Genomic DNA, 24,963 nt, shown 5'->3' on the forward strand with positions numbered 1-24,963 from the left:
GGTAAATTAAATTGATTGTACATGATTTGGAAAGGCACATGCCTGGCTATATAAGGTCCCACAGTTGACAGTGCATGTCAGAGCAAAAACCAAGCCATGAAGATGAAGGAATTGTCTGTAGACCTCCGAGACAGGATTGTGTTGAGACACAGATCTGGGGAAGGGTATGAAACTATTTCTGCAGCATTGCAGGTCCCGAAGAGCACAGTGGCCTCCGTCATTCTTAAATAGAAGAACGTTGAAACCACCAGGACTCTTCATAGAGCTGGCCGCCCGGCCAAACTGAGCAATCAGGGGAGAAGTGCCTTGGTCAGGGAGGTGACCAAGAACCCGATGGTCACTCTGACAGAGCTCCAGAGTTCCTCTGTGGAGATGGGAGAAACTTCCAGAAGGACAACTATAACTGCAGCACTCCACCAATCAGGCCTTTATTGTAGTGGCCAGACGGAAGCCACTCCTCGGTAAAGGACACATGACAGCCCGCTTGGAGTTTGGCAAAAGGCACATAAACAAGATTCCCTGGCCTGATGAAACCAAGATTGAACTCTTTGGCCTGAATGCCAAGTGTCACATCTGGAGGAAACCAGGCACCGCTCAACACCTGGCCAATACCATACCTACGGTGAAGCATGGTGGTGGCATCATGCTGTGGGAATGTTTTTCAGTGGCAGGAACTGGGAGACTAGTCAGGATCGAGGGAAAGATGAACGGAGCAAAGTACAGAAAGATTCTTGATGAAAACCTGCTCCAGAGGGTTCAGGGCCTCAGACTGGGGCAGAGGTTCACCTTCCAACAGCACAACGACCCAAAGCTCACAGCCAAGACAACGCAGGAGTGGCTTTGTGACAAGTCTGTGAATGTCCTTAAGTGGCCCCGCCAGAGCCCAGACTTGAACCCGATCGAATAGCTCTGGAGGGACCTGAAAATAGCTGTGCATCAATGCTTCCCATCCAACCTGACAGAGCTTGAGAGGATCTGCCGAGAAGAATGAGAGAAATTACTCAATTACAGGTGTCCCAAACTTGTAGTGTCATACCCAAGACTTGAGGCTGCAATCACTGCCAAAGGTGCCTCAACAAAGTACTGAGTAAAGGGTCTGAATACTTATGTAAATGTGATATTTCAGTTATTTATTTTTAATTATTTTGCAAACATTTCTAAACACCTGTTTCCGCTTTTTTATTATGGGCTATTGTGTGTAGATTGATGATGAAAAAAATGAATTTAATCAATTTTAAAATAAGGCTGTAACGTAACAAAATGTGAAAAAAGTGAAGGGGTCTGAATACTTTCTGAATGCACTGTATTTTCTGCCTGTACCTTAGATGTGACCACTTCATAACTCCTATCTATGATGGACTAATTTTCCAGGACGATCCTGATCTTGTCCAGTTGAAGCTCCAGTTCCCTTAGTCAGTCAGGAGCGATGGCTGCTCACACTTCTCACAGGCTTATATAACCCTCTGGGACATCAAGTCCTGCAGGAGGAGCATACCATTTCCCAAACTGATGTCTGTCCTTCAGTATGTCTGAGGAGGAGTTATTTAAAAAAAAACCCTTACCATATCTTACTTTCATCCTCCGCTAAACCTCGTGGCCGAAGCCTCAGCACTTGGAGCACAACCTCCTTCTTTCATCTCCGCAACATCGCCAAACTCAAACCCTCTCTCACACCTCCCGCTGCTGAAAGACTCATCCATGCCTTCATCTCCTCCCGACTGGACTATTGCAACTCACTTCTCCTTGGCATCAGCTCCACCTACATCAACCGACTCCAACTGGTCCAGAACGCAGCCGCCCGACTCATCACCCACACCAAATCCTGGCATCACATCACTGCAGTCCTCAAACAACTTCACTGGCTTCCCATCTCCCACCGGATCACCGACAAAATCCTGATCCTCACCTACAAAGCCCTCCACCATCTGGCCCCCCCATATCTCACTGACCTCCTCTCCCCCTACCAACCCTCACGGTCCCTCAGATCCACATCAGCTGGTCTCCTCTCCATCCACAATTCCAACCTCTGCAGTTTTGGGGACAGAGCCTTCTCCAGGGCAGCTCCCATGCTCTGGAACTCCCTCCCCCAACTGATCCGCAATTCCGTGTCCCTCACCATCTTCCAGTCCCGCCTCAAGACCCACCTCTTCACCTCTGCCTATCCTTAGCCCCACGTCCCCCTCCCTTTTCATCTGTGCATTAATTGCCTCATATTGTGTTTTGAATTGTATTCTGTCTTTACTTTATGTACTAGTCATGTCTCTACTATTTATTTAATTCCCCTTACATGTTTTTCCTCTACCTGCTAAATTTTTGTAAGGTGTCCTTGAGACTCTTGAAAGGCGCCCATAAATAAAATTTATTATTATTATTATCTTAAACACAGCACTTTGAGCACAACACACTCTCTCACTTCGCTTGTGCCTTCCTTCCTTTTATACACCACTAGGAGTAGTGACTCCAGAACACTAATAGCTGCTTTGTAAATTTCCTGCACTGCTTCTCCTTTCAGCTGCTTGCGTTCAAGTGAAACTAAACCTCCTCGCACTAATGGCTGCTTTTTTAAATCTCCCTTGCTGCTGCTCCTCCTCTCAGTTGCTCCCTCACAAGTGAAAATTTAAATACATAGTGTGCAGAGGCCATTTTAGGAACCTGGTGCATCACAAATGTATTTTGTTGACAGCAATAGACACCACTTTACAATTCAGATTGCAAAAAGGTTTCAGTCACCTAATTATTTTTTATAAACCTGTGTGTTTGGGCGGTGGTTAATTTGAGTGTGATGCCGCAGCCCCCCCCTCCCCCGCAAACGCTGTTGGGGAAACAGACCCAACGGGTCTGCACTTGGTCTAGTTAATTTAAAAAAGCCATTCAATATTAAAATCCCCCAAATCCCCTGATTAAAATTATGTTTATGGAATATCTTCATAATTCCCACATTTCTATTTATTCAAATGGAGCAAATTACTTATTATGACATCTAGTATGGATTGTTTTAACCTTTCCTTTAAAGCATAACAAATTGAATGAAAAATCAAATATTGTGCATATTGAGCATGCCAAAATGTACTTTAAATTACTTGCTTTGTTCTTCTGGACTAATGTAATAACATTAAGTACAATAAGAAAGCAGTTTGATAAAGTTTATTGTAGAAACGAACAAAATAATGGTATTACACTGCAAAGAAATGAACGTGCATCAGTTATTATTGAAAGCAGAGTTTTCTTTCCGAAAATAGATCGAAAATCAGATTCTGCATACACGAGTCCAATCAAGCATCATAGCTTCCGGTGACCAAAGATTCTGTTATATCTGGGAGTGAAAGACCTTCAAGGCCTTGCATTTTTGTTGACAAAGGCAACATAAAAAATAAATCACACAACTAAGGAATCAATGGGAATCTAGAATTTTTTTTGATCAAGAATGATATTTCCCAACAGCAAAATCTCTAAGGCAAACATAACATACTCTTAGTATGGCACAAAATAACATGTTTAAATAATTTCTGAACATACGTCCTTTTAACACAAATTCACAGTACAGTAGTGTAAGCTGCACAATAGTGCTTTACACAGTTGCCAAGTACTCTGAAGGCAGCTTTGAGTTACATCCATGTGAAAGGCAATGTCAACTAATTATCATATCCATTCTTTCATATGTCTGCTTTTAATGTACCTGTAAAGATATTTCTACTTTGTTTTCAGCAACTATAAAACAATCTGAAATACACACGCTCAATGTATATAAATGTTAAGATTCATCATTTGCATTTTGTTAAACTTTATACTATAGGCTATAATTACATAAATGTATCCTCAATTCATTATTTTGATTGGCAACTGGTTAGATCATATTTCACACTTGCACATCAACTTCCAGCTGTTTTTTTTTTTTTTGCATCACCAAAGTAACATTTTCCAAAAATTGGAAGTAATCAGAAGTTACTTGTTCCATCATGATAGAGCATTCATCTTAACGTACAATAGTACTTCAAATTCAAGGGCCATATTCTAAATACTGATAAAGAAGCACTGAGGGTTGAGCCACCTGCAATCGTCCTTGTAACAATGGCCTGTCGTGACAAAAGATTTGAGTGAGCAAGACTCAAATATCAGCTTCAATTGCGGAGAAATCCTCAGCCAAATTGTCATGCACAATGTCATATTGCAACAAGGAACTTTTGGTCCTGCTATTTCAACAATAATGTGAATGAACGTTCCACCAGCGTATTATGGAGTCATTTGAGCTCTGTTCATAATGAAATAATGATCTTCATACCCTCTGGGTTGAAGTAGACCGAGTGAACGTGTAAAAGAGAATGCAAAGAAAGCTAAAGAATATCTTTCCTATTGAGAGAATAAATATCCTGCAAATTAACAAAGCTGTAATATAAACTCTTTCTGAGTCGATTATTGGATAAACTACATCATTACTACTTTCAATGGTGATGTAGTGGTATTGCTTTATAACAGAATTTATATCCACAGAATAAACTCCTGCTATTGTAAATATTAAAAAATAAACAGAATGCCATGTAACATTTGCAATGTGTAGTTCAACCACTGAAGGTTATGCATCGAAAATGCAAAAAGATACCAATTAATTTAATAAATAAAACAAATTTGCCCCTTGGTAAATTTGTAACTATTCTATAACTGCACCTGCCTTAAACACAATAGGCAACTTTTACAATACTGTTTGATAAAAATTTGAGTTTGTTGCCCTCCAAACTCCCCTCAACACGGGGATTTTATTATGCACATTCATTATCACAAGGTAGTCCTGAACTGATTCAATTTAAGGCAAGGTAGAGAGAGTTAAGTTTAAATTGCAACAGCCGTAATCCTTGATTGGAATAAAACATGTAGATGATATCAAATTGGAATTAATTGACTTTATTTTGTTATATTTTAGAAGCTTTACATGCAATTAGAAAAATCAAGAGACACTGAAGACAATAATTTGTCCATAAAATTTGATACGTTGGGAATTCTAAATTCTGAATTACATTTGGGACAATCCCTAGATAATACTTCATCATGTGACACATCAACCAAAATTAGGAAATTCTAACTTGTAGCACATTGCTCTACGTTACATATTTGGATAATCTAACAGCATTTTCCAATCTATTTTGTATTGTTTCAGACAAATGCCTGCAAGTTCAGAAACCACCCAAGTTTCACCGATTACTGCTACAAACAAGAGGCTTCATACTTTGCAATACAACTACCACCATCAAATGACATTAGGATTTAAGTTGTGTGAAAATTGCGCACGTTTATTGTGCCTGTTACATTACAGTTCAAGACTCAAATTGATCTCTCTAATCACTTCTCAGCATTTAATTATTAAAATTGCTTGTTCTTTCAAGTTTTGGATAATTACAGTGAAAAGAAATGGTGTTCACCTAACACCAAGTAATTAACTGTTGAAGTTAAGAGAAAAAGGAAATTGGGTCCAACATGAACCAGCATTCCTAAAAGGAATAAATTTGCAGAGAAATCCAATTCTACCATCAAGGAGAAATATTTTTCAAGTTGTTTAGATTACATATTTACGCAAGTGGCCCGACACTGATTAAGTTCTTGAAATATTTGGAATTCATACGAGAACAGTATTCGGCTGGGCTGCAATAACCCTCAATGCCTCTGTGTGCACAATGTATGACCACTTTTGTGAGACACTTGTGGTAATCATGGAACTGTATTCCCAACACGCATCACTATTACAAAAGAAAATCCCAAACCTACTTTATGCAGATTAAATACATTTGAAGAAAAAAAACATTCTTAAAGACAGCTGTATCAGCATCAATCATACTTCTTGATGATGTGTTAATTTTCAATTTTGGTCACAAATGCTTTCTGCATTTCTGAAGCTCCAGTACCAAGAGATATGGGCAATTATGAATGGATTGACTCCATTTTCTTTACATTGTGTGAGATTACTAAATTTGCTTTGATCATCAATTTAAAAAGAATAGATGATGCAGCAGCCGATCAGAGACAGCACATTTTTTCCAGCTCTGTCATAAGGAGGTTAAATGGTAGGGTAGCATGGCATTTAAATTCACAACTGTGATGCATTCAGATGAGAAGCTGACATTCTTTATCCACTTCTAGCTCAACTGTCAAGTGATCACAATGTAACGAACGCCAGTTTACATGACGCAGATCTTCAAACTGAAGCAAGTCACACCATTTGGATGAATGGAGAAAGGATAATTAAAACATAACCCTATGAACATCCACTGCAAGTCCAGCTAATGTTCCAAGCATTGGCTTGCTTTACAGAAATCAAAATTTGAGAAGTTAAGCAATGTGGATTTCAAGTTTAAATACAAACATTAGATAAAAATTGTATGCTGAATCTTGTGCTTTGCAGCTTTAAAATCTCATCATTTAAAAGTTTTCTTATGGCCTCAATTTGTCAAGGTGGCAGCAACCATACCCTTCAATAGAACTGAAATAAAGTTCGATCATGATAAACATAGTTTGAATAACTATGTTTGAGTCGCCTTGAGTTAATTGTCTTCTTTATAGACATGTGGCCAAAACCTTTACTCCAGCACAAGCAATACCATTTTATTTTTCCAATTCAATTAAACCGTCAAATACATTTTATTATATATCAAATAAACATGTTAAACCTGCCAGAAACCAAATGAAACCATTTCCAACTTAAGAAAAATACATGGTTTATTGTAGCACAAGTCAACAAATGGTATGAACAAATCAAAAGATTGGTTAAGAAGTTGCTGTTACTTATTTTGGTTCTTTGGATTGCTATAGCAACTTACCAGTACATAGGGGGAAAATGATGTGTGGTATGACTTATCTTCTAAGGCATGTTGGTACAACACACACTGAGTACTGTCTTGTCCACGTCAGCTAAACTGACATTTTTTTCCAAATATCATGCACAAATTATTAAATTCAAGCAAACTGCGATTAGAGACCAGGTCAGGTTGCAAATTTTACTGTTGTGTAAAACATTTGTGCATGATATTTAGAATCCAGTTATTGCAATTAATAGCAGACTAGAAGAGTGGATAGAAGGACGTGCAGAAAGTAGAACTCTCAGCTAAAGTTATGCAGTGATAGCCTGAAGACATCATTGGTGCAGACCCAAGCGTCATTGATGTTTTTCAGTAGAAATATCTGGTGAAATCCCATGACAGGATCTTCGTCAGCCTGAAAGGAAACAAAACAAGTTTAGATTCTGAAAATGAAAGTATTTTGTTAAAAAAAAAATTGCATACAGATAACATGATCAATCAAAATGGCGAATGACAAAATCTCAGTGTGAAATTAAATATACATCTTACTATATTAGAGTTCATAGGATCTAATTATTACCAATTCTAGGTTTGTCAAGAGAGTGCAAAGAAACAAGATATTTACTTCTGTCTGTGTGCTAAGAGAGTTCGCTATGGTCTCAATGTGGGATAAAAGAGAGTTACTTAAGAAGTTCTTGATGGGAGCAACTGGAAAAATCTGTTTTAAGCCAAACTGTAAGATGGGGCCTGAGCAAGATGATTCTTTGCATGCTCTTCTCAGGTATATTGTCATTCAATACAATCACTCTACTCTTAAATCTCCTTTCAACATGTAAATCTAGAGCAACTATATTCTGCACTCAGTCTCTTCCCTTTTGTACTCGACTTTGGGTTGATTGCATTTATGTATAGTTTTATCTGATCTGATTAGATAGCATGCAAAAAAAAGCTTTTAACTGTACCTCAGTACATGTGCCAATAATAAACCTGCACTAATACTTCAGCTGCACTGTGAAAAGAACCATAATTACAATGATTAGAAAACCATAGCCTTCCATAAATGACAGGCCTATTTGTTTGTGCAGATAGGCCTGTCAATTGTGGACGGCTATGTTTTATCAGCAGACTTGAAGGCGATGGAAGAGTACTTCACCTTCTGGCGACTTTGCCCTAACCCACCTAAGACAGCTGTCACTGCCTTTCACCTCAGCAATCGGCTTGCCAATGCAAAGTTCCGAGTGTCCTTTTGTGGTAAGCCGGTGAAGGATGAAGAATTCCCCCAAGTACCTCGGAGTCACCTGGATCGCAATCTCACCTATCGTGAACACCTGAAGAGGGTGGCTGATAAACTGAAAGCAAGGGCCAACATCATCGGGAAACTTGCAGGCAACAGCTGGGGATCCAATGCACACACCCTCCATACCACAAGCTTAGCCCTGGTGTACTCAACAGCCAAGGTTTGCTCAACAGCTTGGGCTAATAGCTGCCACACCAAACGAGTTGACACTGTCCTTAACACTGAAATGCGTTTCATCACAGGGACGCATAAGTCAACACCTTTGAAGTGGCTCCCTGTCCTCTCTCATATCGCCCCTCCCAGCATTCGTAGAAGGGAGAGAATGTTGAGAGATTGGTGCACCATCGAGGCCAACCCTGACCTTCCCATCCATGCTGACTTGAACAATCTGCCCAACATGCGCCTGAAGTCCTGCAAACGCTTCTGGTCTTCCGTTAAATCCCTGGAAGACTTTGACTCCAGGGCTGAGTGGCGTAGAGCCTGGAAAGTTGCCAACACCAACAACGGAGAGGTCATCACAGACCCCACAGTGAAACCACCGGGTTTTGACCTCCATCGCAAGCAATGGCTAACCGTGAACAGAATCCGCACCCTCCGTGCAAGAACAGCCAGCCCATCACCTGCATAAGTGGGGGATGGCAGACAGCACTGCTTGCGACTGCGGAAATCTAGACCAGACCATCCCACACATCGTGAATAAACCGCTCACTGAGGCTTTTCCCTGGTGGCATCAAAGCCATCCACCTAATAAATGATGCTGTCCTGGCCTGGATGTCTACCTTTGATCTACAACTTTAGGCTGTGCAGGCCATACGCAAGAAGATGATTGACGGGCCTTAGAAATATTATTCTATTGTGTATATACATATAAATCAATGGGGAACCCACCCGTCATTCCACAACAAACAAAACATTTAATTTAAGATTATGTAGCCTATTTCATCAATGTATAGTTTTAAAGTACGTTAGCAAGCTGAATAAACAAAATATTTGAAAAATATCCATTCAACAGTTATGCTTTAAAGGGTTCAATAAATCATACTAAGTTTTATAACAAGTTATTTGTGGCCATGTTTGTGGATATTACAAGATGGGCGGAGGGGTAGGTAGTGCAGAGGAAGCTGGGAGGCTGCAGACAGACTTGGACAGGTTGGGAGAGTGGGCAAATAAGTGGCAGATGAAATACTGCAGACCATAGACTATTTTCTAAATGGTGAGGGGATTCAGAGATTGGAGGTGCAAAGAGACAAGAGAGTGCTGGTGCACAATTCTCAAAAGGTTAATTTGTAGGTTGAATCGGTAGCAAGCAAGGCAAATGCAATTGTTAGCTTTCATTTCAAGAGAACTAAAATCTAAAAGGAAGGATGTAATGCAAAGGCTTTATAAAGCACTGGTCAGACCGTATTTGGACTTTTGTGAGCTGTCTTGGGCCCCATATCCGAGGAGGGATGTGCTACCGTTGTAGACGGCCCAGAGGAGGTTTGCGAGAATAATCCTGGAGATGGCTGCGTTAATGTATGATGAGCATTTGACAATTCAGGTCTGGGCCTGTACTCGCTGGAGTTTAGAAGAACGGCTGGGACCTCATTGACACCCACCGAATAGTGAAAAGATACGATAAAAGTGGATGTGGAGAAGATGTTTTCACTAGTGGGAAAGTCGCACCAGAGGGCCCAGTCAGAGTCTACTCCGCCATTCAATCATGGCTGATCTATCTTTCCTTCTCAACCCCATTCTCCTGCCTTCTCTCCATAACCCCTGACACCCATACTAATTAAGAATCTGTCAATCTCTGTTGTAAAAATATCCATTGACTGGACATCCACAATCGTCTGTGATTCTTTAATCGTCTTAAAGAATTCCACAGACTCACCGCCCTCTGGCTAAAGAAATTCCTCCTCATCTTTTTTCCAAAGGTGCATCATTTTATCCTGAGAATGTGCCCTCTGGACCAAGGCTGTCCCGCTGGTGGAACCATCCTCTCCACATCCATTCTATCAGGCCTTCCACCATTCAGTTTCATTGAGAACCCCCACCCTTCTAAACTCCAGCAAGTATAGGAGCAGTGCTGTCAAATGCTCATCATAATTTTATTTGTCAACTTTACCAAAGCATTTGACAATCAATTTGAAGAGACTATACGTAGCATACACTTTTTAAATTCAGACACACACTGAAGTTAGTCTTCCTTTTATGTTTTCTCCATGATGGCATACAAGCCACAATGCCAACCAATAAGACTGCAACAGCCAGTCCCAGTTGAGACTGTGTCACGACCACATTACCACACTACCACATTTTACAAAACTTCACCCTTACTTTAGTTATATTCTTAATGTAAGCAAACATAGCAGCTCGCATTTAATCCCTTCCTCATCAATATATTTGCCTGCCTTGAATTTGCAATCCATGGTTCGGACCTAACAGTCTGTATACAGAGTCTGTGATCAGCAGAAATATAAACAACCAACCAGCAATACAAATCAAATTCCAGAATTGTTTGCTTCCACAGAACATAACGTGGTTGTACATTCTTAAGATGGCTCAAAGCCCTCTACCTCCATTATATTGAAAGAGTACCACTATATGTAATAAATGTAGCAGTTAAAATTTCCCCAGCAATAGTCGAAACAAGACAAGTCAAGTCAAGAGAGTTGACTGTCATGTGTCCCAGATAGGACAATGAAATTCTTGCTTGCGGCAGCACAACAGAATATTGTAAGCATAAATACAAAACAGTTCAGTTAAATAAACACATAAATAAGCAGATACTGTCAGGACTTTCATATGAAGAAAGACTGGATAGACTCGGCTTGTACTCGCTAGAATTTAGAAGATTGAGGGGGGATCTTATAGAAACTTACAAAATTCTTAAGGGGTTGGACAGGCTAGATGCAGGAAGATTGTTCCCGATGTTGGGGAAGTCCAGAACAAGGGGTCACAGTTTAAGGATAAGGGGGAAATCTTTTAGGACCGAGATGAGAAAAACATTTTTCACACAGAGTGGTGAATCTCTGGAATTCTCTGCCACAGAAGGTAGTTGAGGCCAGTTCATTGGCTATATTTAAGAGGGAGTTAGATATGGCCCTTGTGGCTAAAGGGATCAGGGGGTATGGAGAGAAGGCAGGTTTAGGATACAGAGTTGGATGATCAGCCATGATCATATGGAATGGCGGTGCAGGCTCGAAGGGCCGAATGGCCTACTCCTGCACCTATTTTTTATGTTTCTATGATAAAGTGCAATAGACTTTTACAGTTCAGAGTCTGTTTGTTGGCAAGTTTAATAGCCAGATGGCTGTGGGGAAGAAGTTGTTCCTGAACCTGGATGTAACAGATTTCAGGCTCCTGTACATTCTGCCCGATGGTAGCGGAGAGATGAATGCGTAGCCAGGATGGTGTGGGTCCTTGATGATAATAATAATAATAATAAATTTTATTTTCGGGCGCCTTTCAAATCTCAAGATCACCTTACAAAGATTAAAGAGAAGAGGAAAAAAAACATATAGTCGGAGAAAAATAAATAATAAGGACATCATCAATACACAAATTAAAGATAGAAATCGCTCCAAAGACACAAAATCAAAAAATAAAAAAAAACACAATGTGAAGAGAGAGCAGCGGCAGCTAAAGCGCGCCAGCGTCCACTCTCTCTTCCGACAGCCATATTGGACACAGACTAACAAAGTACCTTACACACAGAAAAATCATCCCCCCACAGTGGTTACCACTGTGGGGGAAGGCACAAAAGTCCAGTCCCCAACCCCAGTTCTCCCAAAAGTCAGGCCTATTAAGGCCACCACTGTTGCCTCAACGGAGGCCCGATGTTCCTGGCCGTTCTAGCCGGGTGGTCTTGCCCCGGCGTCGGGAGACTGCTCACAGCGGCTGAGCCACCTGGAACGGCCGCTTCCTAGCAGGGGATTGTCGGCTTCCGAAGCCGACAAGGACGAACCGAGTTGGAGCTCCCAGGCTCCCGATGTTAATGTCGGCGCCGCCTGCTCCGCTCCGCAGCCCCGCAGCCCGGAGGTGTTGCTCTCGGCGGTCCAGCTCACCGGAGCTCCAGCGCGTCGACCCAGGCAAGGCATCGCCCGCTCCGCTCCGCGATGGTGCTCCAGCGCTGTGCCGCCAACAAAGCCGAGGTGCTGGGCGGTCCCCACCAGGAAACGGCGCTCCAAGCCCGCTGGTAGGCCACGAGGACGGGTCGACGGGCAGCCCAGAGAAAAAGCTGCCTCAACGACCAGGTAGGGACCTAGAAGTAAGGTTACCTCCTTCCCCCCACAATAAGAAGACAATATCTCCGAAAAAACGACGAAAACTAACTAAATACTGAAAAAAAAATGAATTAAACGGACGGCTGCTGGTTAGCAGCCGTTCCCCAAGATGGCTCCTCCTCCGTTGTTGATGTTGGCTGCCTTTGAGGCAGCGACTGCGATAGATCCCTTCGATGGTGGTGAGGTCAGAGCCGATGATGGACTGGGCAGTGGTCACAACTTTCTGCATCCTTTTCCGCTCCTGGACGCTCAAGTTGCCGTACCAAGCCACGATGCAACCAGTCAGCATGCTCTCTACTGTGCACCTGTAGAAGTTCGAGAGAGTCCTCTTTGATATACCGACTCTCCGTAGTTTTCTCAGGAAGTAGAGGCGCTGATGTGCTTTCTTTATAAATCGCATCAGTGTGCCTGGACCAGGAAAGATCTTCAGAAATGTGCACACCCAGGAATTTGAAGTTCTTGACCCTTTCTATCATCGTCCCGTTGATATAAACGGGATTGTGGGTCCCTATCCTACCCCTTCCAAAGTCCACAATCAGTTCCTTGGTTTTGCTGGTGTTGAGAGCCAGGTTATTGTGCTGGCACCATTTGGTCAATCGGTCGATCTCACTTCTATATTCAGAATCGTCCCCATCAGTGACCCAGATCTGAGAGCTTGGTATCTAGCTTGGAGGGGATGATTGTATTAAATGCCGAGCTGTAGTCAATGAATAACAGTCTGACATATGAGTTTTTGTTGTCCAAGTGGTCCAGAGCGGAATGGGGATCCAGTGAGATTGCATCCACCGTTGATCTGTTATGGCGGTAAGTGAACTGCAGTGGGTCGAGGTTCTTGTCGAGATAGGAGGTGATATGCGCCATAATCAACCTCTCAAAGCACTTCACCACCACAGACATTAGTGCCACTGGTCGATAGTCATTGAGGCACGTCACCTTGCTCTTCTTGGGCACCGGTATTATTGATGCCCTTTTAAAGCAGGTGGGAACCTCAGACCTCAAATGTGGGAGGTTGAAAATGTCCGTAAAAACTCCAGCCAGTTAGTCCGCACAGGTTTTTAGAACACGACCGGGTATGCCATCAGGTCCAGGCGCTTTCCGAGGGTTCACCCCCCTGAAGGATCTTCTGAATAGTCCAAGAAAAGCAAGGAAATACCAGTTAACTGTTTTTCTGAATCATCCGTTAATTTTTTCCCGTCTGTAGCACTTTTAATATCTGATTCCATGATGGGGGGGGTGGTATCCAAGTTTTATTTCCCACACTGTTGGGTACGTTTCCTTTTTGATTCTGCCATTTCACCACAGGATAAGATCTTGCAAGCTAACAAGTGTGGTATTTGTGTTTTCTATGCCTCAGAAAAATTATTTCACACTGCTGGCAAAATTGTACCGCCTAGTCTTGTGCCATGCAATCTTCGGTCTTAATGCTGAATTTGAACTTAAGTTTATCGATAGTCAAAGCACAAAAGGAAGTCATTTGGTCTACCCTATACTGTTTATTGACTCTTTCCAGGATCACTCCTGGTTTTGTCCTGAGCTGTGTAATTTCTTCAACTGCAAGTGTAATATTTAAACTTTTTTGCATGAAGGAAGGGCAAGATGTAGGAAGAAATAATCTCTCCAGATATATTAACAATTTTACTTCGGAGTCACGTGAGTGACTACGTGAAGAACCCCGCCAGGACGCATGCGTGTCATATCGCTACACGCATTGCAACAAGTCACAGCAAGGGGGAACGACGTTCCCCTAGCGGCAAAATTTGAAAACCAGGAACAGCAGGGAAGAAGACTCTGCGTTCCAGAATTGGAAAGTCGGGAACAGCAGGTAAGAAGACTCTGCGTTCCTTCCACTCACCTTTAGGTGGAAACATGGACCGGATCCATGAAGACTGCGGGAAAGCTGGCAGGGGAGAACCGCGGAGTCGCGGGCAACCGGCAGCAGCAGCCTAAAGGCACGCTAAACTCCCGTAATGGGAACAGCTGTGCCCGACTTTCGCTCCCGACTCGCTCCCGCACCGGGCCCGGCCGGGCGGGAGAGGGAAGCAAAAAATTAATGTTTCCCCGCGCTGGGTTTTTTCCACAGGAGGGGAAGCTGGACAAAGTGGTGTCCACAAATGCTGCTAGTGAAGCTGGCTGGGGAGGACCGCGGAGTCGCGGGCAGCCGGCAGCAGCAACCAAAGGCAGGAGCCAAAGGCACGTTAATCTCCCGTAATGGGAACAGCTGTGCCCGACTTTCACTCCCGACTCGCTCCCGCACCGGTCCGGGCGGGAGAGGGAGCAAAACTAATGTTTCCCCGTGCTGGGGTTTTTCCCACAGGAGGGGAAGCTGGACAAAGGAATGTCCACAAGTGCTGCTAGTGAAGCTGGCTGGGGAAGACAGCAGAGTCGCAGGCAGCCGGCAGCAGCTGAAGGCACGTTTATCTCCCGTAATAGGAAGAGCAGTGCCGACTTTTGGTCCCGCGCCGGCCAGAACACCACGGCCGGGCGGGAGACCATTCAAATGGGGCCGTTGACTTTTGACCAGTCAATAACGGCAGCAGACGGGGTGGAACGACGCTCACCCGTAGCAACGATTTTAACTTGGACCTGCAGGGAAGAGCTGCGGTCTTTTTTGTATTTCCATGCTGATTGCAGGTGCAGAAACAACGGGCTGCGACAAAGCTGGTGGGCTAGATGGAATCAGCTGTGCCAGATGTCCTCCACACCGGCCATATCCACTCCACGGAAGGACAGTAAGGACAAAGCTGGAGAAGGAGGACCGTGGAGCAGCGGGCAGCCAGCAGCAGCCAGCGGCACTTGGATCACCCGTAGTGGGATCAGCTGTGCCCGATGTCGCCTCCGCACCGGACAGATCCACGTGGCCGGGCGGAAAGGCTAGACACAAAACAAACAAGGTCGTGGACTCAGAGGAGTCCGACTTTGAATAACCGCCGGCGGCCAGCGCCCGAGAGCTTTGCTCCAACGTGACAGACTCCGGGAGATGGAGTCGGGTCACTGTGGGCCCTATGATAAACCCACAGCAGTACCTCTTTGAGGGCTGCACAGTGCTTCTACCCCATCAGAGGGGAGCACTGCGGGTCAGTTCTGGGCTGACCTGGAAGAGGGGTCCGCAGAAGAAAAGACAAGTGTGCAGGAGGCCATGGCCCAGGCCGGCCTTCTTGGAAGATGCGGGACCTCCAACCCAACCAAACCGAAAATCCAGACCCCAGCGCTACAACAGCGAAGAACCTACAAAAAGTAAACCTGCCACTAGTAACTATGGAGGTAGGTGGGTCTGGTTCCCTACAATATACAATGGGCACGGAGATTGGGTGGAGATTACACTCTTTTCTGAATGCATGGAGCATGATAACAAACGATATCTACATCTTAAGCAGTATCCAGGGATATACAACAGAGTTTATACACAAGTACAGCCCTCCAGTTCAACATATACTGAACCGAATGTTCGTGCTTTCTGATAAAGGGAAATCAAAAGCGCAAGCTGAACTGAAGCGGCTTCACATAAAAGGTGTAATTGAGAAAACTCAACACGAACCATTAGAATTCGTGTCCAATATATTTATCAAAAACAACAAGATGATGGTCATCACATCATCATAGATCTGACTAAATAGATACCTTTGTTACTGCTTAACAATTAATTCCCAAAGGTTACTTCAATGGCCAGCATCAATTTAAAAGATGCTTACTATTCAGTGCCTATACGAGGTGACCACAGATGTTACTTAAAATTCAACTGGATGGGACAACCCTGACAGTATAAAGCACTGCCGAATGGATTATCATCAGCCCAGGCTGTTCACAAAAAAAAGTTATTTGGAAAACTGGGATTCATTTTTCATCCAGTTAAATCTGAACTAATGTCTTCCACTACTATGGACTACCTGGGGTTTCACCATTGACTCAGTTCACATGTCGGTGACTCTGCCTAAGGGAAAGGCTAGAGATTTAATAGAGGCTTGCAATAACCTCACTGACATCAGCAAACCATCCATCAGATTGGTAGCTAAAGTAATTGGCATAATGATGGCTGCCTTCCAGCCACACAATTTGGACCTCTACATTACCAAAACATACAGAGAGCAAAATACAAGCACTCTAAATTATGCAGGTCACTTTGACAGATCTGTGAAACTACCAATCAAGCTAAATTGGAACTAAAATGGTGGATAGATAACATCTGGCCTTGTTCCTATCCAAGCATTGTCAGTAACCTTTCCATGGTACTACAAACTGATGCCAGTGCACTTGGGTGCGGAGCCACCAATACCATACCACCGTGGTAGCATACATTAACCACAGGGTGGAAACAAATCGACATCATGTGACAATCTGGCTATACAAATTGGCAATGGTGTATCCAGAGAGATATTTGGATATCAACCACTTACCTACCAGGAAGACTAAATTCAGTGGCAGACACCAGGTCAAGTATTTGCTGATATCACAGCAAAATATGGAACACCAGATATCGATTTATTCGCATCCAGACTTAACCACCAGTTATCAAGTTATGTTACACAGGAACCAGACCCTGGGGCAGCGGCGACAGATGCATTTTCGCTGCATTGGGGGGGGGGGGGGAAATTGTTTATTTACGCATTCCCTCCTTTCCTGCCTCATCAGTTGGGTATTAAGGAAATACAACAAGACTCTGCATCTGGTATTGGTAGTACCCGATTGGCCTACACAACCATGGTTCCCAGTGGTATCAAACATGGAATCAGAGACATGAACATCCCATCTGTTCTGGAATATCTGGCAGGCCTCCACTATGATGAGGGGCTCAGTTACAGTGCCATCAACTGTACCAGAAGTGCCCTATCGACTTACCTATGGCAGGGGACAGACCATTACACTGTTGGGACTCACCCACTGGTACAAAACCTATGAGGGGAACCAGATACTCCCAAATATGGAATGTGAGAATAACCCTGAAGATGCTCAGGAATTGGTCTCCAGCAACAGTTCTGTCCCTACACAGACTGACATTAAAACAGTCATGCTAATGGTATTGGTCACGGCACAGAGGATACAGTCACTGCAAAAATTAGACTGGACAACATGACTTTCTCAACAGAAAATATTACGTTTCATATTTATGAGATAGTAAGCAGAACAGAAAAGGGATCAGCAGGCCTCAATATACAATTAGGTCATACCCAACAGATGACCGTCTGTGTATAATAAGACATCTGTCGTTATACATGGAGAAAACGAATATCTTAAGAGGCAATGAAAAGGCACATTTTGGTCAGCCACTAGCAACCACACCAAGAGTGACGGTCCAGACCATCTCAAGATGGCTGAAACAGTTGCTAACACAGGCTGGGGTGGATACTAAACTTTAAAAATCTCTTTCCACCAGGGCTGCAGCTACATCGGCAGCGATACAGTTGGATGTACCAATGGACCAAATCCTCAAGGCAGCAGGATGGTCTGGAGGGGAAAACATTCCAATTATTTTGTAATAAACCAGTAATGAAACCTGGAACGTTTGCAGGAACAATTTAAATTCTGTAAATCAATTTAAACCCATAAAAGGGGTTATAAACTTGTGTTAAAATTTTTTATGATTACAATGTCGAATCATGTCCAAATTATGTTAACACAATTCCTCCCACAGTCAAGGCAGACGTGATGCATGGACTCGTTTCCACGGCATGAAATTACAGAGCTTTAAAATCTTCACGTAGTCACTCACATGACTCCGAAGTAAAATAGTAAGATTAAACGAGATCTTACCAGTTTGAAGGTTGGTCTGTATTTTATGAGGAGTTACGATGAGGGATTACGTGCCCTCCGCTCCCACCCTGATCATATACTTAACTGGTGCCTCTTCTCTAATCTTACTATGTTTAGTCATTACAGTTATCTGTGATTTCACACCGCTGCTTTGAAGAATGACACGCATGCGTCCTGGCGGGGTTCTTCACGTAATCCCTCATCGTAACTCCTCATAAAATACAGATCAAACTTCAAACTGGTAAGTTCTCGTTTAATCTTACTATTTATTACTGGACTATTGAACTATTCTCTCGAGAATGCTAGTTTTGCTCTATTTACTTTAGAGATACAGTGTGGAAACAGGTCCATTGGCCCACTGAGTCCACAGCGACCAACGATCACCCCGTGCACTAGCACTATCCTACACACTAGGGATAATCGACAGAAGCCAATTAACCTACAATCCCGCACATCTTTGCAATGTGGGAGGAAACATGACACACGCAGAAAACCCACGCATTTACAGGCATTTTACACATACAAACTCTATACAGTCAGCACTCGTAGCCAGCATCGAACCTGGGTCTCTGGAACTGTAAGGCAGCAACACCACGATTGCTGCACTGTGCCGCCCTAATTACACTGCCCAAACCAGAATTACAAGAGGGGTGGTCGAGGGTGTGTGTGTGCGCGCGCCGAGGGCAAATGGCTGCCAAATTGATCGCAATGCTCAGTTTTCAAATCTTTTGTCCATTGCATACTAGTGAAGTCATCATACTGCATATCAATTCACCCAATTCCAGCTACACAAGAAATCCCAGCTTAACGTGAAAGCAAAACATGATATATCTTACTATATTCAATTTGAAAATTAAGTGCAGCATCTGGCTTGGCATGTAGCTCTATCATCTGATTCACCTGGTCCAGGATTGACAGCGCCAGAGACCTGGGTTTGATCCTGATGTCAGGTGCTGTCTATGTAGAGTTTGAACATTCTTCCTGTGACTGTGTGAGTTTCCTGCTCCAGTTTCCCCTCTCATCCCAAATACATGAGGGGTTTGTAGGCTAATTTGTCTCTTTAATATGTAGGGAATGGATGAGAAAATGGGATAACATAGAAGTATGAGCGGGTGATCGATGGTCAGCATGGACTCGTTGGGCCGAAGAGCATGTGTCCAGGTTGCATCTCTAAACTAAAATAGGTCAATTCCTAACAAGATGGTCCTGAAATACATAACCATTTGATAATGAACAAAGGAACAAACAAGTACACAAGTATTCTCTCAAATAAACACAAAAGATCCCACAGCACTCTTCGGTATATTATTCCTTGTGTTCTGGCCTATATTTTCCCCAAATATAAAAAAAGATTAGCTGGACAATATCACACTGCTATTTATGGGTGCTTGGCCACAATGTTTTCTGCATTATAATTGTTACACTTCAAAAGCACTTCAGTGATGGCAAAGCAATCTGGGATGCATGGAAAGACATTATGTACAAAAATATCTTTTGCGTTTCAACAATTATAGAAAAGGTTTCTATAATTAAGTGCCATTTTCAAAGGTTTCTATAATTAAGTTGCCATTTTCAAAGGCAACCACATGAATGGTGAGGAAAATCAAATCCAGTCAGTTTTTCCCTCAGTGAAGCAGATTGTTTTTCTTTTCAAAGTTCCCACCAAGCCCCCCCCAGGTCAAAGCAAATGCATCAGGTTGCTGAGCAAAATTGCTAAGCAGTTGTAAGAAGCTGCGTTGATTCCAGTCTGTTCATTTGAGACAGGAGTTCCACCAATGGCTTCTAATCACCTGATACCAATCACCTCTTATGTAGCCACTCCGACAGGCGGCCAAAATGATGCATTGTTCTCAAGGGCTCTTTCATAAAATAATCAAATGCAACCATTTTAAAGCAGTTAGCCTGAGGTGATTGTAAGAGAACATCTAATTAAATCAATTATGAATAATGGGTTAAGCCATTTTGTTATATCTGATAGATGTAAGGCCAATGCATCTCATGTATATTTTTAAAAACCAGTATCCATTCTCTCTAAATGGGTCTGTAATATTTCCCATACATATTTAATACTTCAGTAATGGTTCCTACAAATATACAAATCAAGTTTGTTGAGTCAGGTATACAAAGCTTTGCTGACAGATTTTTTAAATGCTTTAAAAGGTCGATGAAAATTTTAGATACTTAAATACAATATGCTCAGGATTCCTTGGGGTTTCATGTGTCCTTCAGCCTTCCATACAAAAATATCTCCACATACACCAACCAATTATGCCACAGACTCAAATGCAAAATTCTCTTCTTACATTTAGAAACTATAAGTAAATATTTCAGCACAACAATAAAGCTGATCTAAGCAAAATATTTACTCGTCACAATTCTATAAATGTATTCTCACCAAGATTTATTCATTATTTTATTTGATTACATATCATCGCAACTCCTAGCGAGTGAATGACATTTCAATATGGAAACTCCTAAAATTCAGAATAAGATTGACAATAACCATTTATGCCTATTTTAAATAGCACAATGTAAATGGCTAAATTCATGGATGCAACTTTAGCAAAATGTGCTCAATGGTTCCAGTTATATCCAAAGAGATTTGAAGTTGTTGTTAATAATTGCTAATTGTAAATGTTTCACACTGGTTAGAAAGATTTAAAATTTATAAATGTTTCCAAAAGAAAACATCATTCAAAACTGTGCATGCCAGTAAAGTCTTCTCACCTTCCATAACACCCCAATGTAGAACACCCACAAGAGTTTATTCAAACAAGTTTAGTCCTATTTAACATAATCCAATGCAGTTAGAAATAAACAGCTAACAGCCAGCAATCGCACAAGAATGCTCTACCATAAAAACAGAAAGTTTTCTTGTTGCTATGGTATTACCATGGGATAAGAATTACAAATGCAAAAATATTACAAATGCCATTCAAATTCAGTTCAATATTCAACGGCAAAACACACGTGTTTACAGCAAGAACATGCTGCAATGTCCTGCAAATGCCACAAACGTGCAAAACGGCAAAAATTAATGCTTACTGGGCGAGAGGAAAGACAGACCGAGGAAAAGTTGCTCATTTACTAAAAGTTGTGAAGTGCTAGCCTGAAGACCTCATTCGTACACACCCAGGTATTACTAATACATTTCAATAAAAATGTTTGTTGGAAGCCTATAACTGGGTCGTCATCTGCCTGAGCAAAAGATGAAATAATAAATGGTTACCAAGCTGAATTTCATGTTCCTATATGTTCAAGTTACATTCAAATCTTTTCACCAATATTACCATTTGATTTCGCCTTCTGTAAGCAAATACTTTGAAAAATTATTAACAGGAATAACCGAGTAAGAGTGAAGCCTTCACAGCAGCCTTGCGAGATTACATATTATGGTTTACACGGTTTATAGCTCAATATGGTTTAAATCTGATCCCAGATTCGAAACACTTCAGGCAATGCATATACAATGAATAAATGAACAAAAGATAATGAAACCTCATAACTGGAAGTTAAGAATGAACACTGCACTCGCCAATACTCTCATTCTGCCAGGCCGTGCCACTTTTCCCATTTTCAGCTGCATCAATTAAAAATAATGACAATATTGTGTGCGAATACAAATATTTAGGAAAGAGTTATGATGAATCCGAATGTTAATTCTTATCATGGCAACTTAATTCAATGCAAGCACTTAACAGCGTCCAATTAGAGAATATATGCATTTAAATGCACAAATTATTAAAATGAGGTAATGCACACATAAAACTTTACTGGCATTTTGTGTTCTGCACTTATGTATGCAAATATGAAAATGGAGATAAAACATTTCTCCAAATCATATTAGGTTGCAACAGAACAGTGTATAGCATTTGGTAATTCAGTCAAGAGGGTATTATTGCAATGAAAAAGCAGCAATCATTCATTATTATGATCATCCATGATCATATTGAACTGCAGTGCTGGCTCGAAAGGCCGAATGGCCTGTTCCTGCGCCTGTTTTCTATGTTTTTATAACAAGTGAGAATGTATGATTATGAAGAAAAGCTTGAAACTTTGTCAAAAAGAGATACAAAGTGCTGGAGTAACTCAGTGGGTCAAGCATGTTTTCCAAGCAACTGTTAAGAGATTGTGATCCCAAATGATTGGATGTTTGACCATGAACGGTTCTTTCTACTAACTAGGGAGTCAAACCACTGATTTGCAATTACTGCCACTGTTCAATAATCTGACACAGTGGGGTTTTATGGAGGTTAAAATTTTCCCAGCTCAAGTTAATCCTTTAAAAAAAAAAAGAAACTAATCGGTTGACCACTAATAAAAAAACAAAACTAAGAGCAAAAGTGGTCACAGTCACCTTTTTGCAGTTGGCACTTGCTCCAATCTAATTCTAAACTTTGGAACTATCCCTTCTCATAGTAACCGAGTTAATTCGCGTTTATTTCTCCCAATGAGCCCATTTAGACCCTTGCCTTCAATTACATGGCAAAGTTTGATCTACATTCCACAACGTCTCTCAGCGTTTTATTTCTAAGCCGTCAAGGTTAATTTTTCCGCAGATTTTCATATTTTGAAAACAGTAAACCAAAACTTTTCATAGCCTCTTGCCATTGGTATACCAACAAACCTGAGAACATGAACCATAAAGCCGCAATGGCAATCCAAGTTGCAAACTTTAAACAAGCAACTTCAAAGCTCAGTCTAGCATGTTTTTTCCTACTATTCTAATTTTTTAAATACAACTATCAAACTGAATCTGGCAAAAGCTGATTTCACCACATTTATGCTATATTAATTGTGTAGTTTTCTCTGTTTACACAAACCCATTAGAGTTTATTTACCTTTCCAAAAAAATCATATATTCAATTATGAAGAACGTAATTTATGCACCACACTTCACTTAGTTCTACATAACATCTACACTGTTTGTCTGTCAGAGGTTTCACATGTGTAAGTGCTTTAACTTTTTTACGCTAGACATGATAACAGATTATTGAAACGTGGGAGCGTTTAAAGCTGGACCAGTGTCATTTTCTAGGATCATGTCTCCTTAAAGTAAAACAACAGCGAGTTCATAAAAAAAGCGGGGTTAGAAGCAGAAGTTTGCTCACCAGATATAATTAACAAGGAAAGGGAAAAAAAAACAAGAAAATTAAATCGCTTTAACTTACTAACATTTAGCAGCAACAGCTTACCAATGTCTATTTATGGATTTAAGCAGATGATTTAGATACAAAATACTCCTACTTTAAAAATTGCTTTTGTAGCTCCCTGCTATTTTTGGACAGTTTCAGAAATACTATATGAAATACCAACTGTGCATGTATGCAAATATAATATTAATAAAACAGGAGTCCATTTCATTCATTGAGTCCAAACAGACTTCCATCAGAATAATCCCACTAGTCCCATGTCTTATTCCCCCTTTGGCATTGCAACTTATTCTCACTTCCCTGCCCACCAACTTCCACTGTTGATTCTTAAGGCCCATTTACAGTAACTAATTAGCCGAATAGTTCATCTTTGGAAAACCACTGCATGAAAGCACCATTGTGATGAATACGATATTCACAGCAGAAACAATGTGTAATGTACAGAAATGCTCTTACCTGAAGTTGTCCGACTACCATACTCAAGATGCAACTATCAGGTGTGGGTTGGTGGTCTTGTGCAGTTATACTGTGCTGTATTTTTCTAAACGGAAGGCCCTGTGTTTAAAATCAGATTGATTTTATTAGCAGCAGAAAGCATTATGGTTCAAAGTGCACCAAATGTAGATTCAGTCCGCCTATTATAGCCAACATCCAACACATGAGAACTACTACTGACCATGATGAAAATTGCCCATATAGATGAAGCTATGTGGGAAGGAACTGCAGATGCTGGTTTAAACCAGATAAACCCAAATACATTCATTTGTGTAGGAAGGAACTGCAGGTGCTAGTTTAAAGCGAAGATAGGCACAAAAAGCTGGAGTAACTCAGCGGGACAAGGCAGCATCTCTGGAGAGAAGGAATGGGTGATGTTTCGGTAATCAGTACCAGGTTCCTGCTTTTTCTCCATATTCCATTAGCCCATAGAGCTATATCTAACTCTCTCTTGAAAACTTCCAGTCAATTAGCCTCCACTTCTTCTGTGGCAGAGAATTCCACAGATTCACAACTCTCGGAGTGAAAACATTTTCCTCATTTCAGTCCTAAATGGGCCACCCCATATTTTTAAACTGTGACCCCTGGTTCTGGACTCTCCCAAAATCGGAAATATTTTTCCTGCATCTAGCCTGTCCAGTCCCTTAAGAATTTTATATGTTTCTATAGATTCCCTCTCATCCTTCTAAATTCCAGTGAATACAATCCCAGTCGACCCATTCTTTCATATGTCCCGCTATCCAGAGAATTAACCTGGTGAACCTACGCTGCACTCCCTCAATAGCAAGAATATCCTTCCTCAAATTGGGAGACCAAACCTGCACACAATACTCCAGATGTGGTCTCAGCAGAGCCATGTACAACTGTCCTTGCTCCTATACTCAAATCCTCTCACTATGAAGGCCAACATGCCATTTGCTTTCTTCACTGCCTGCTGTGCCTGCATGCTTACTTTCAGTGACTGCTGTACAAGGACACCCAGGTCTCGTTGCACCTCTCCTTTTTCTAATCTGACACAGTTCAGATAATAATCTGCCTTCTTATTCTTGCCACCAAAGTGGATAACCTCACATTTATCCACATTATACTCCATTTGTCATGCATCTGCCCACTCACCCAACCTATCCAAGTCACCCTGCAGCCTTCATAGCATCCTCCTCACAGCTCACACTGCCACCCAGCATTGTGTCATCCACAAACTAGAAGAACTATGATTTTTAACT

At 41.8% G+C, this 24,963-nt stretch overlaps 1 protein-coding gene across 2 annotated transcripts in view; it reads right to left on the bottom strand.

Annotated features, from left to right (window-relative positions):
• Window positions 1–3,129: 3,129 nt before the first annotated feature.
• nutf2 (nuclear transport factor 2) overlaps window positions 3,130–24,963 on the bottom strand; it is a 42,443-nt gene continuing 20,609 nt past the window's right edge. The window contains exons 4-6 of one of the 2 annotated variants that reach the window (XM_033036249.1): window positions 23,702–23,800; window positions 21,138–21,290; window positions 3,130–7,197 (exon numbers count right to left, since the gene is read on the bottom strand). In XM_033036249.1, coding sequence (XP_032892140.1) covers window positions 21,180–21,290; window positions 23,702–23,800 — 210 coding nt within the window. In that variant the 3' untranslated portion in view covers window positions 3,130–7,197; window positions 21,138–21,179. The remainder of the gene's footprint in view (window positions 7,198–21,137; window positions 21,291–23,701; window positions 23,801–24,963) is intronic. The other variant, XM_033036248.1, reaches the window with a different exon arrangement.

Source organism: Amblyraja radiata, chromosome 17 (genome assembly GCF_010909765.2).
Source record: "Amblyraja radiata isolate CabotCenter1 chromosome 17, sAmbRad1.1.pri, whole genome shotgun sequence".
NCBI classification, from domain to species: Eukaryota; Metazoa; Chordata; class Chondrichthyes; order Rajiformes; family Rajidae; genus Amblyraja; species Amblyraja radiata.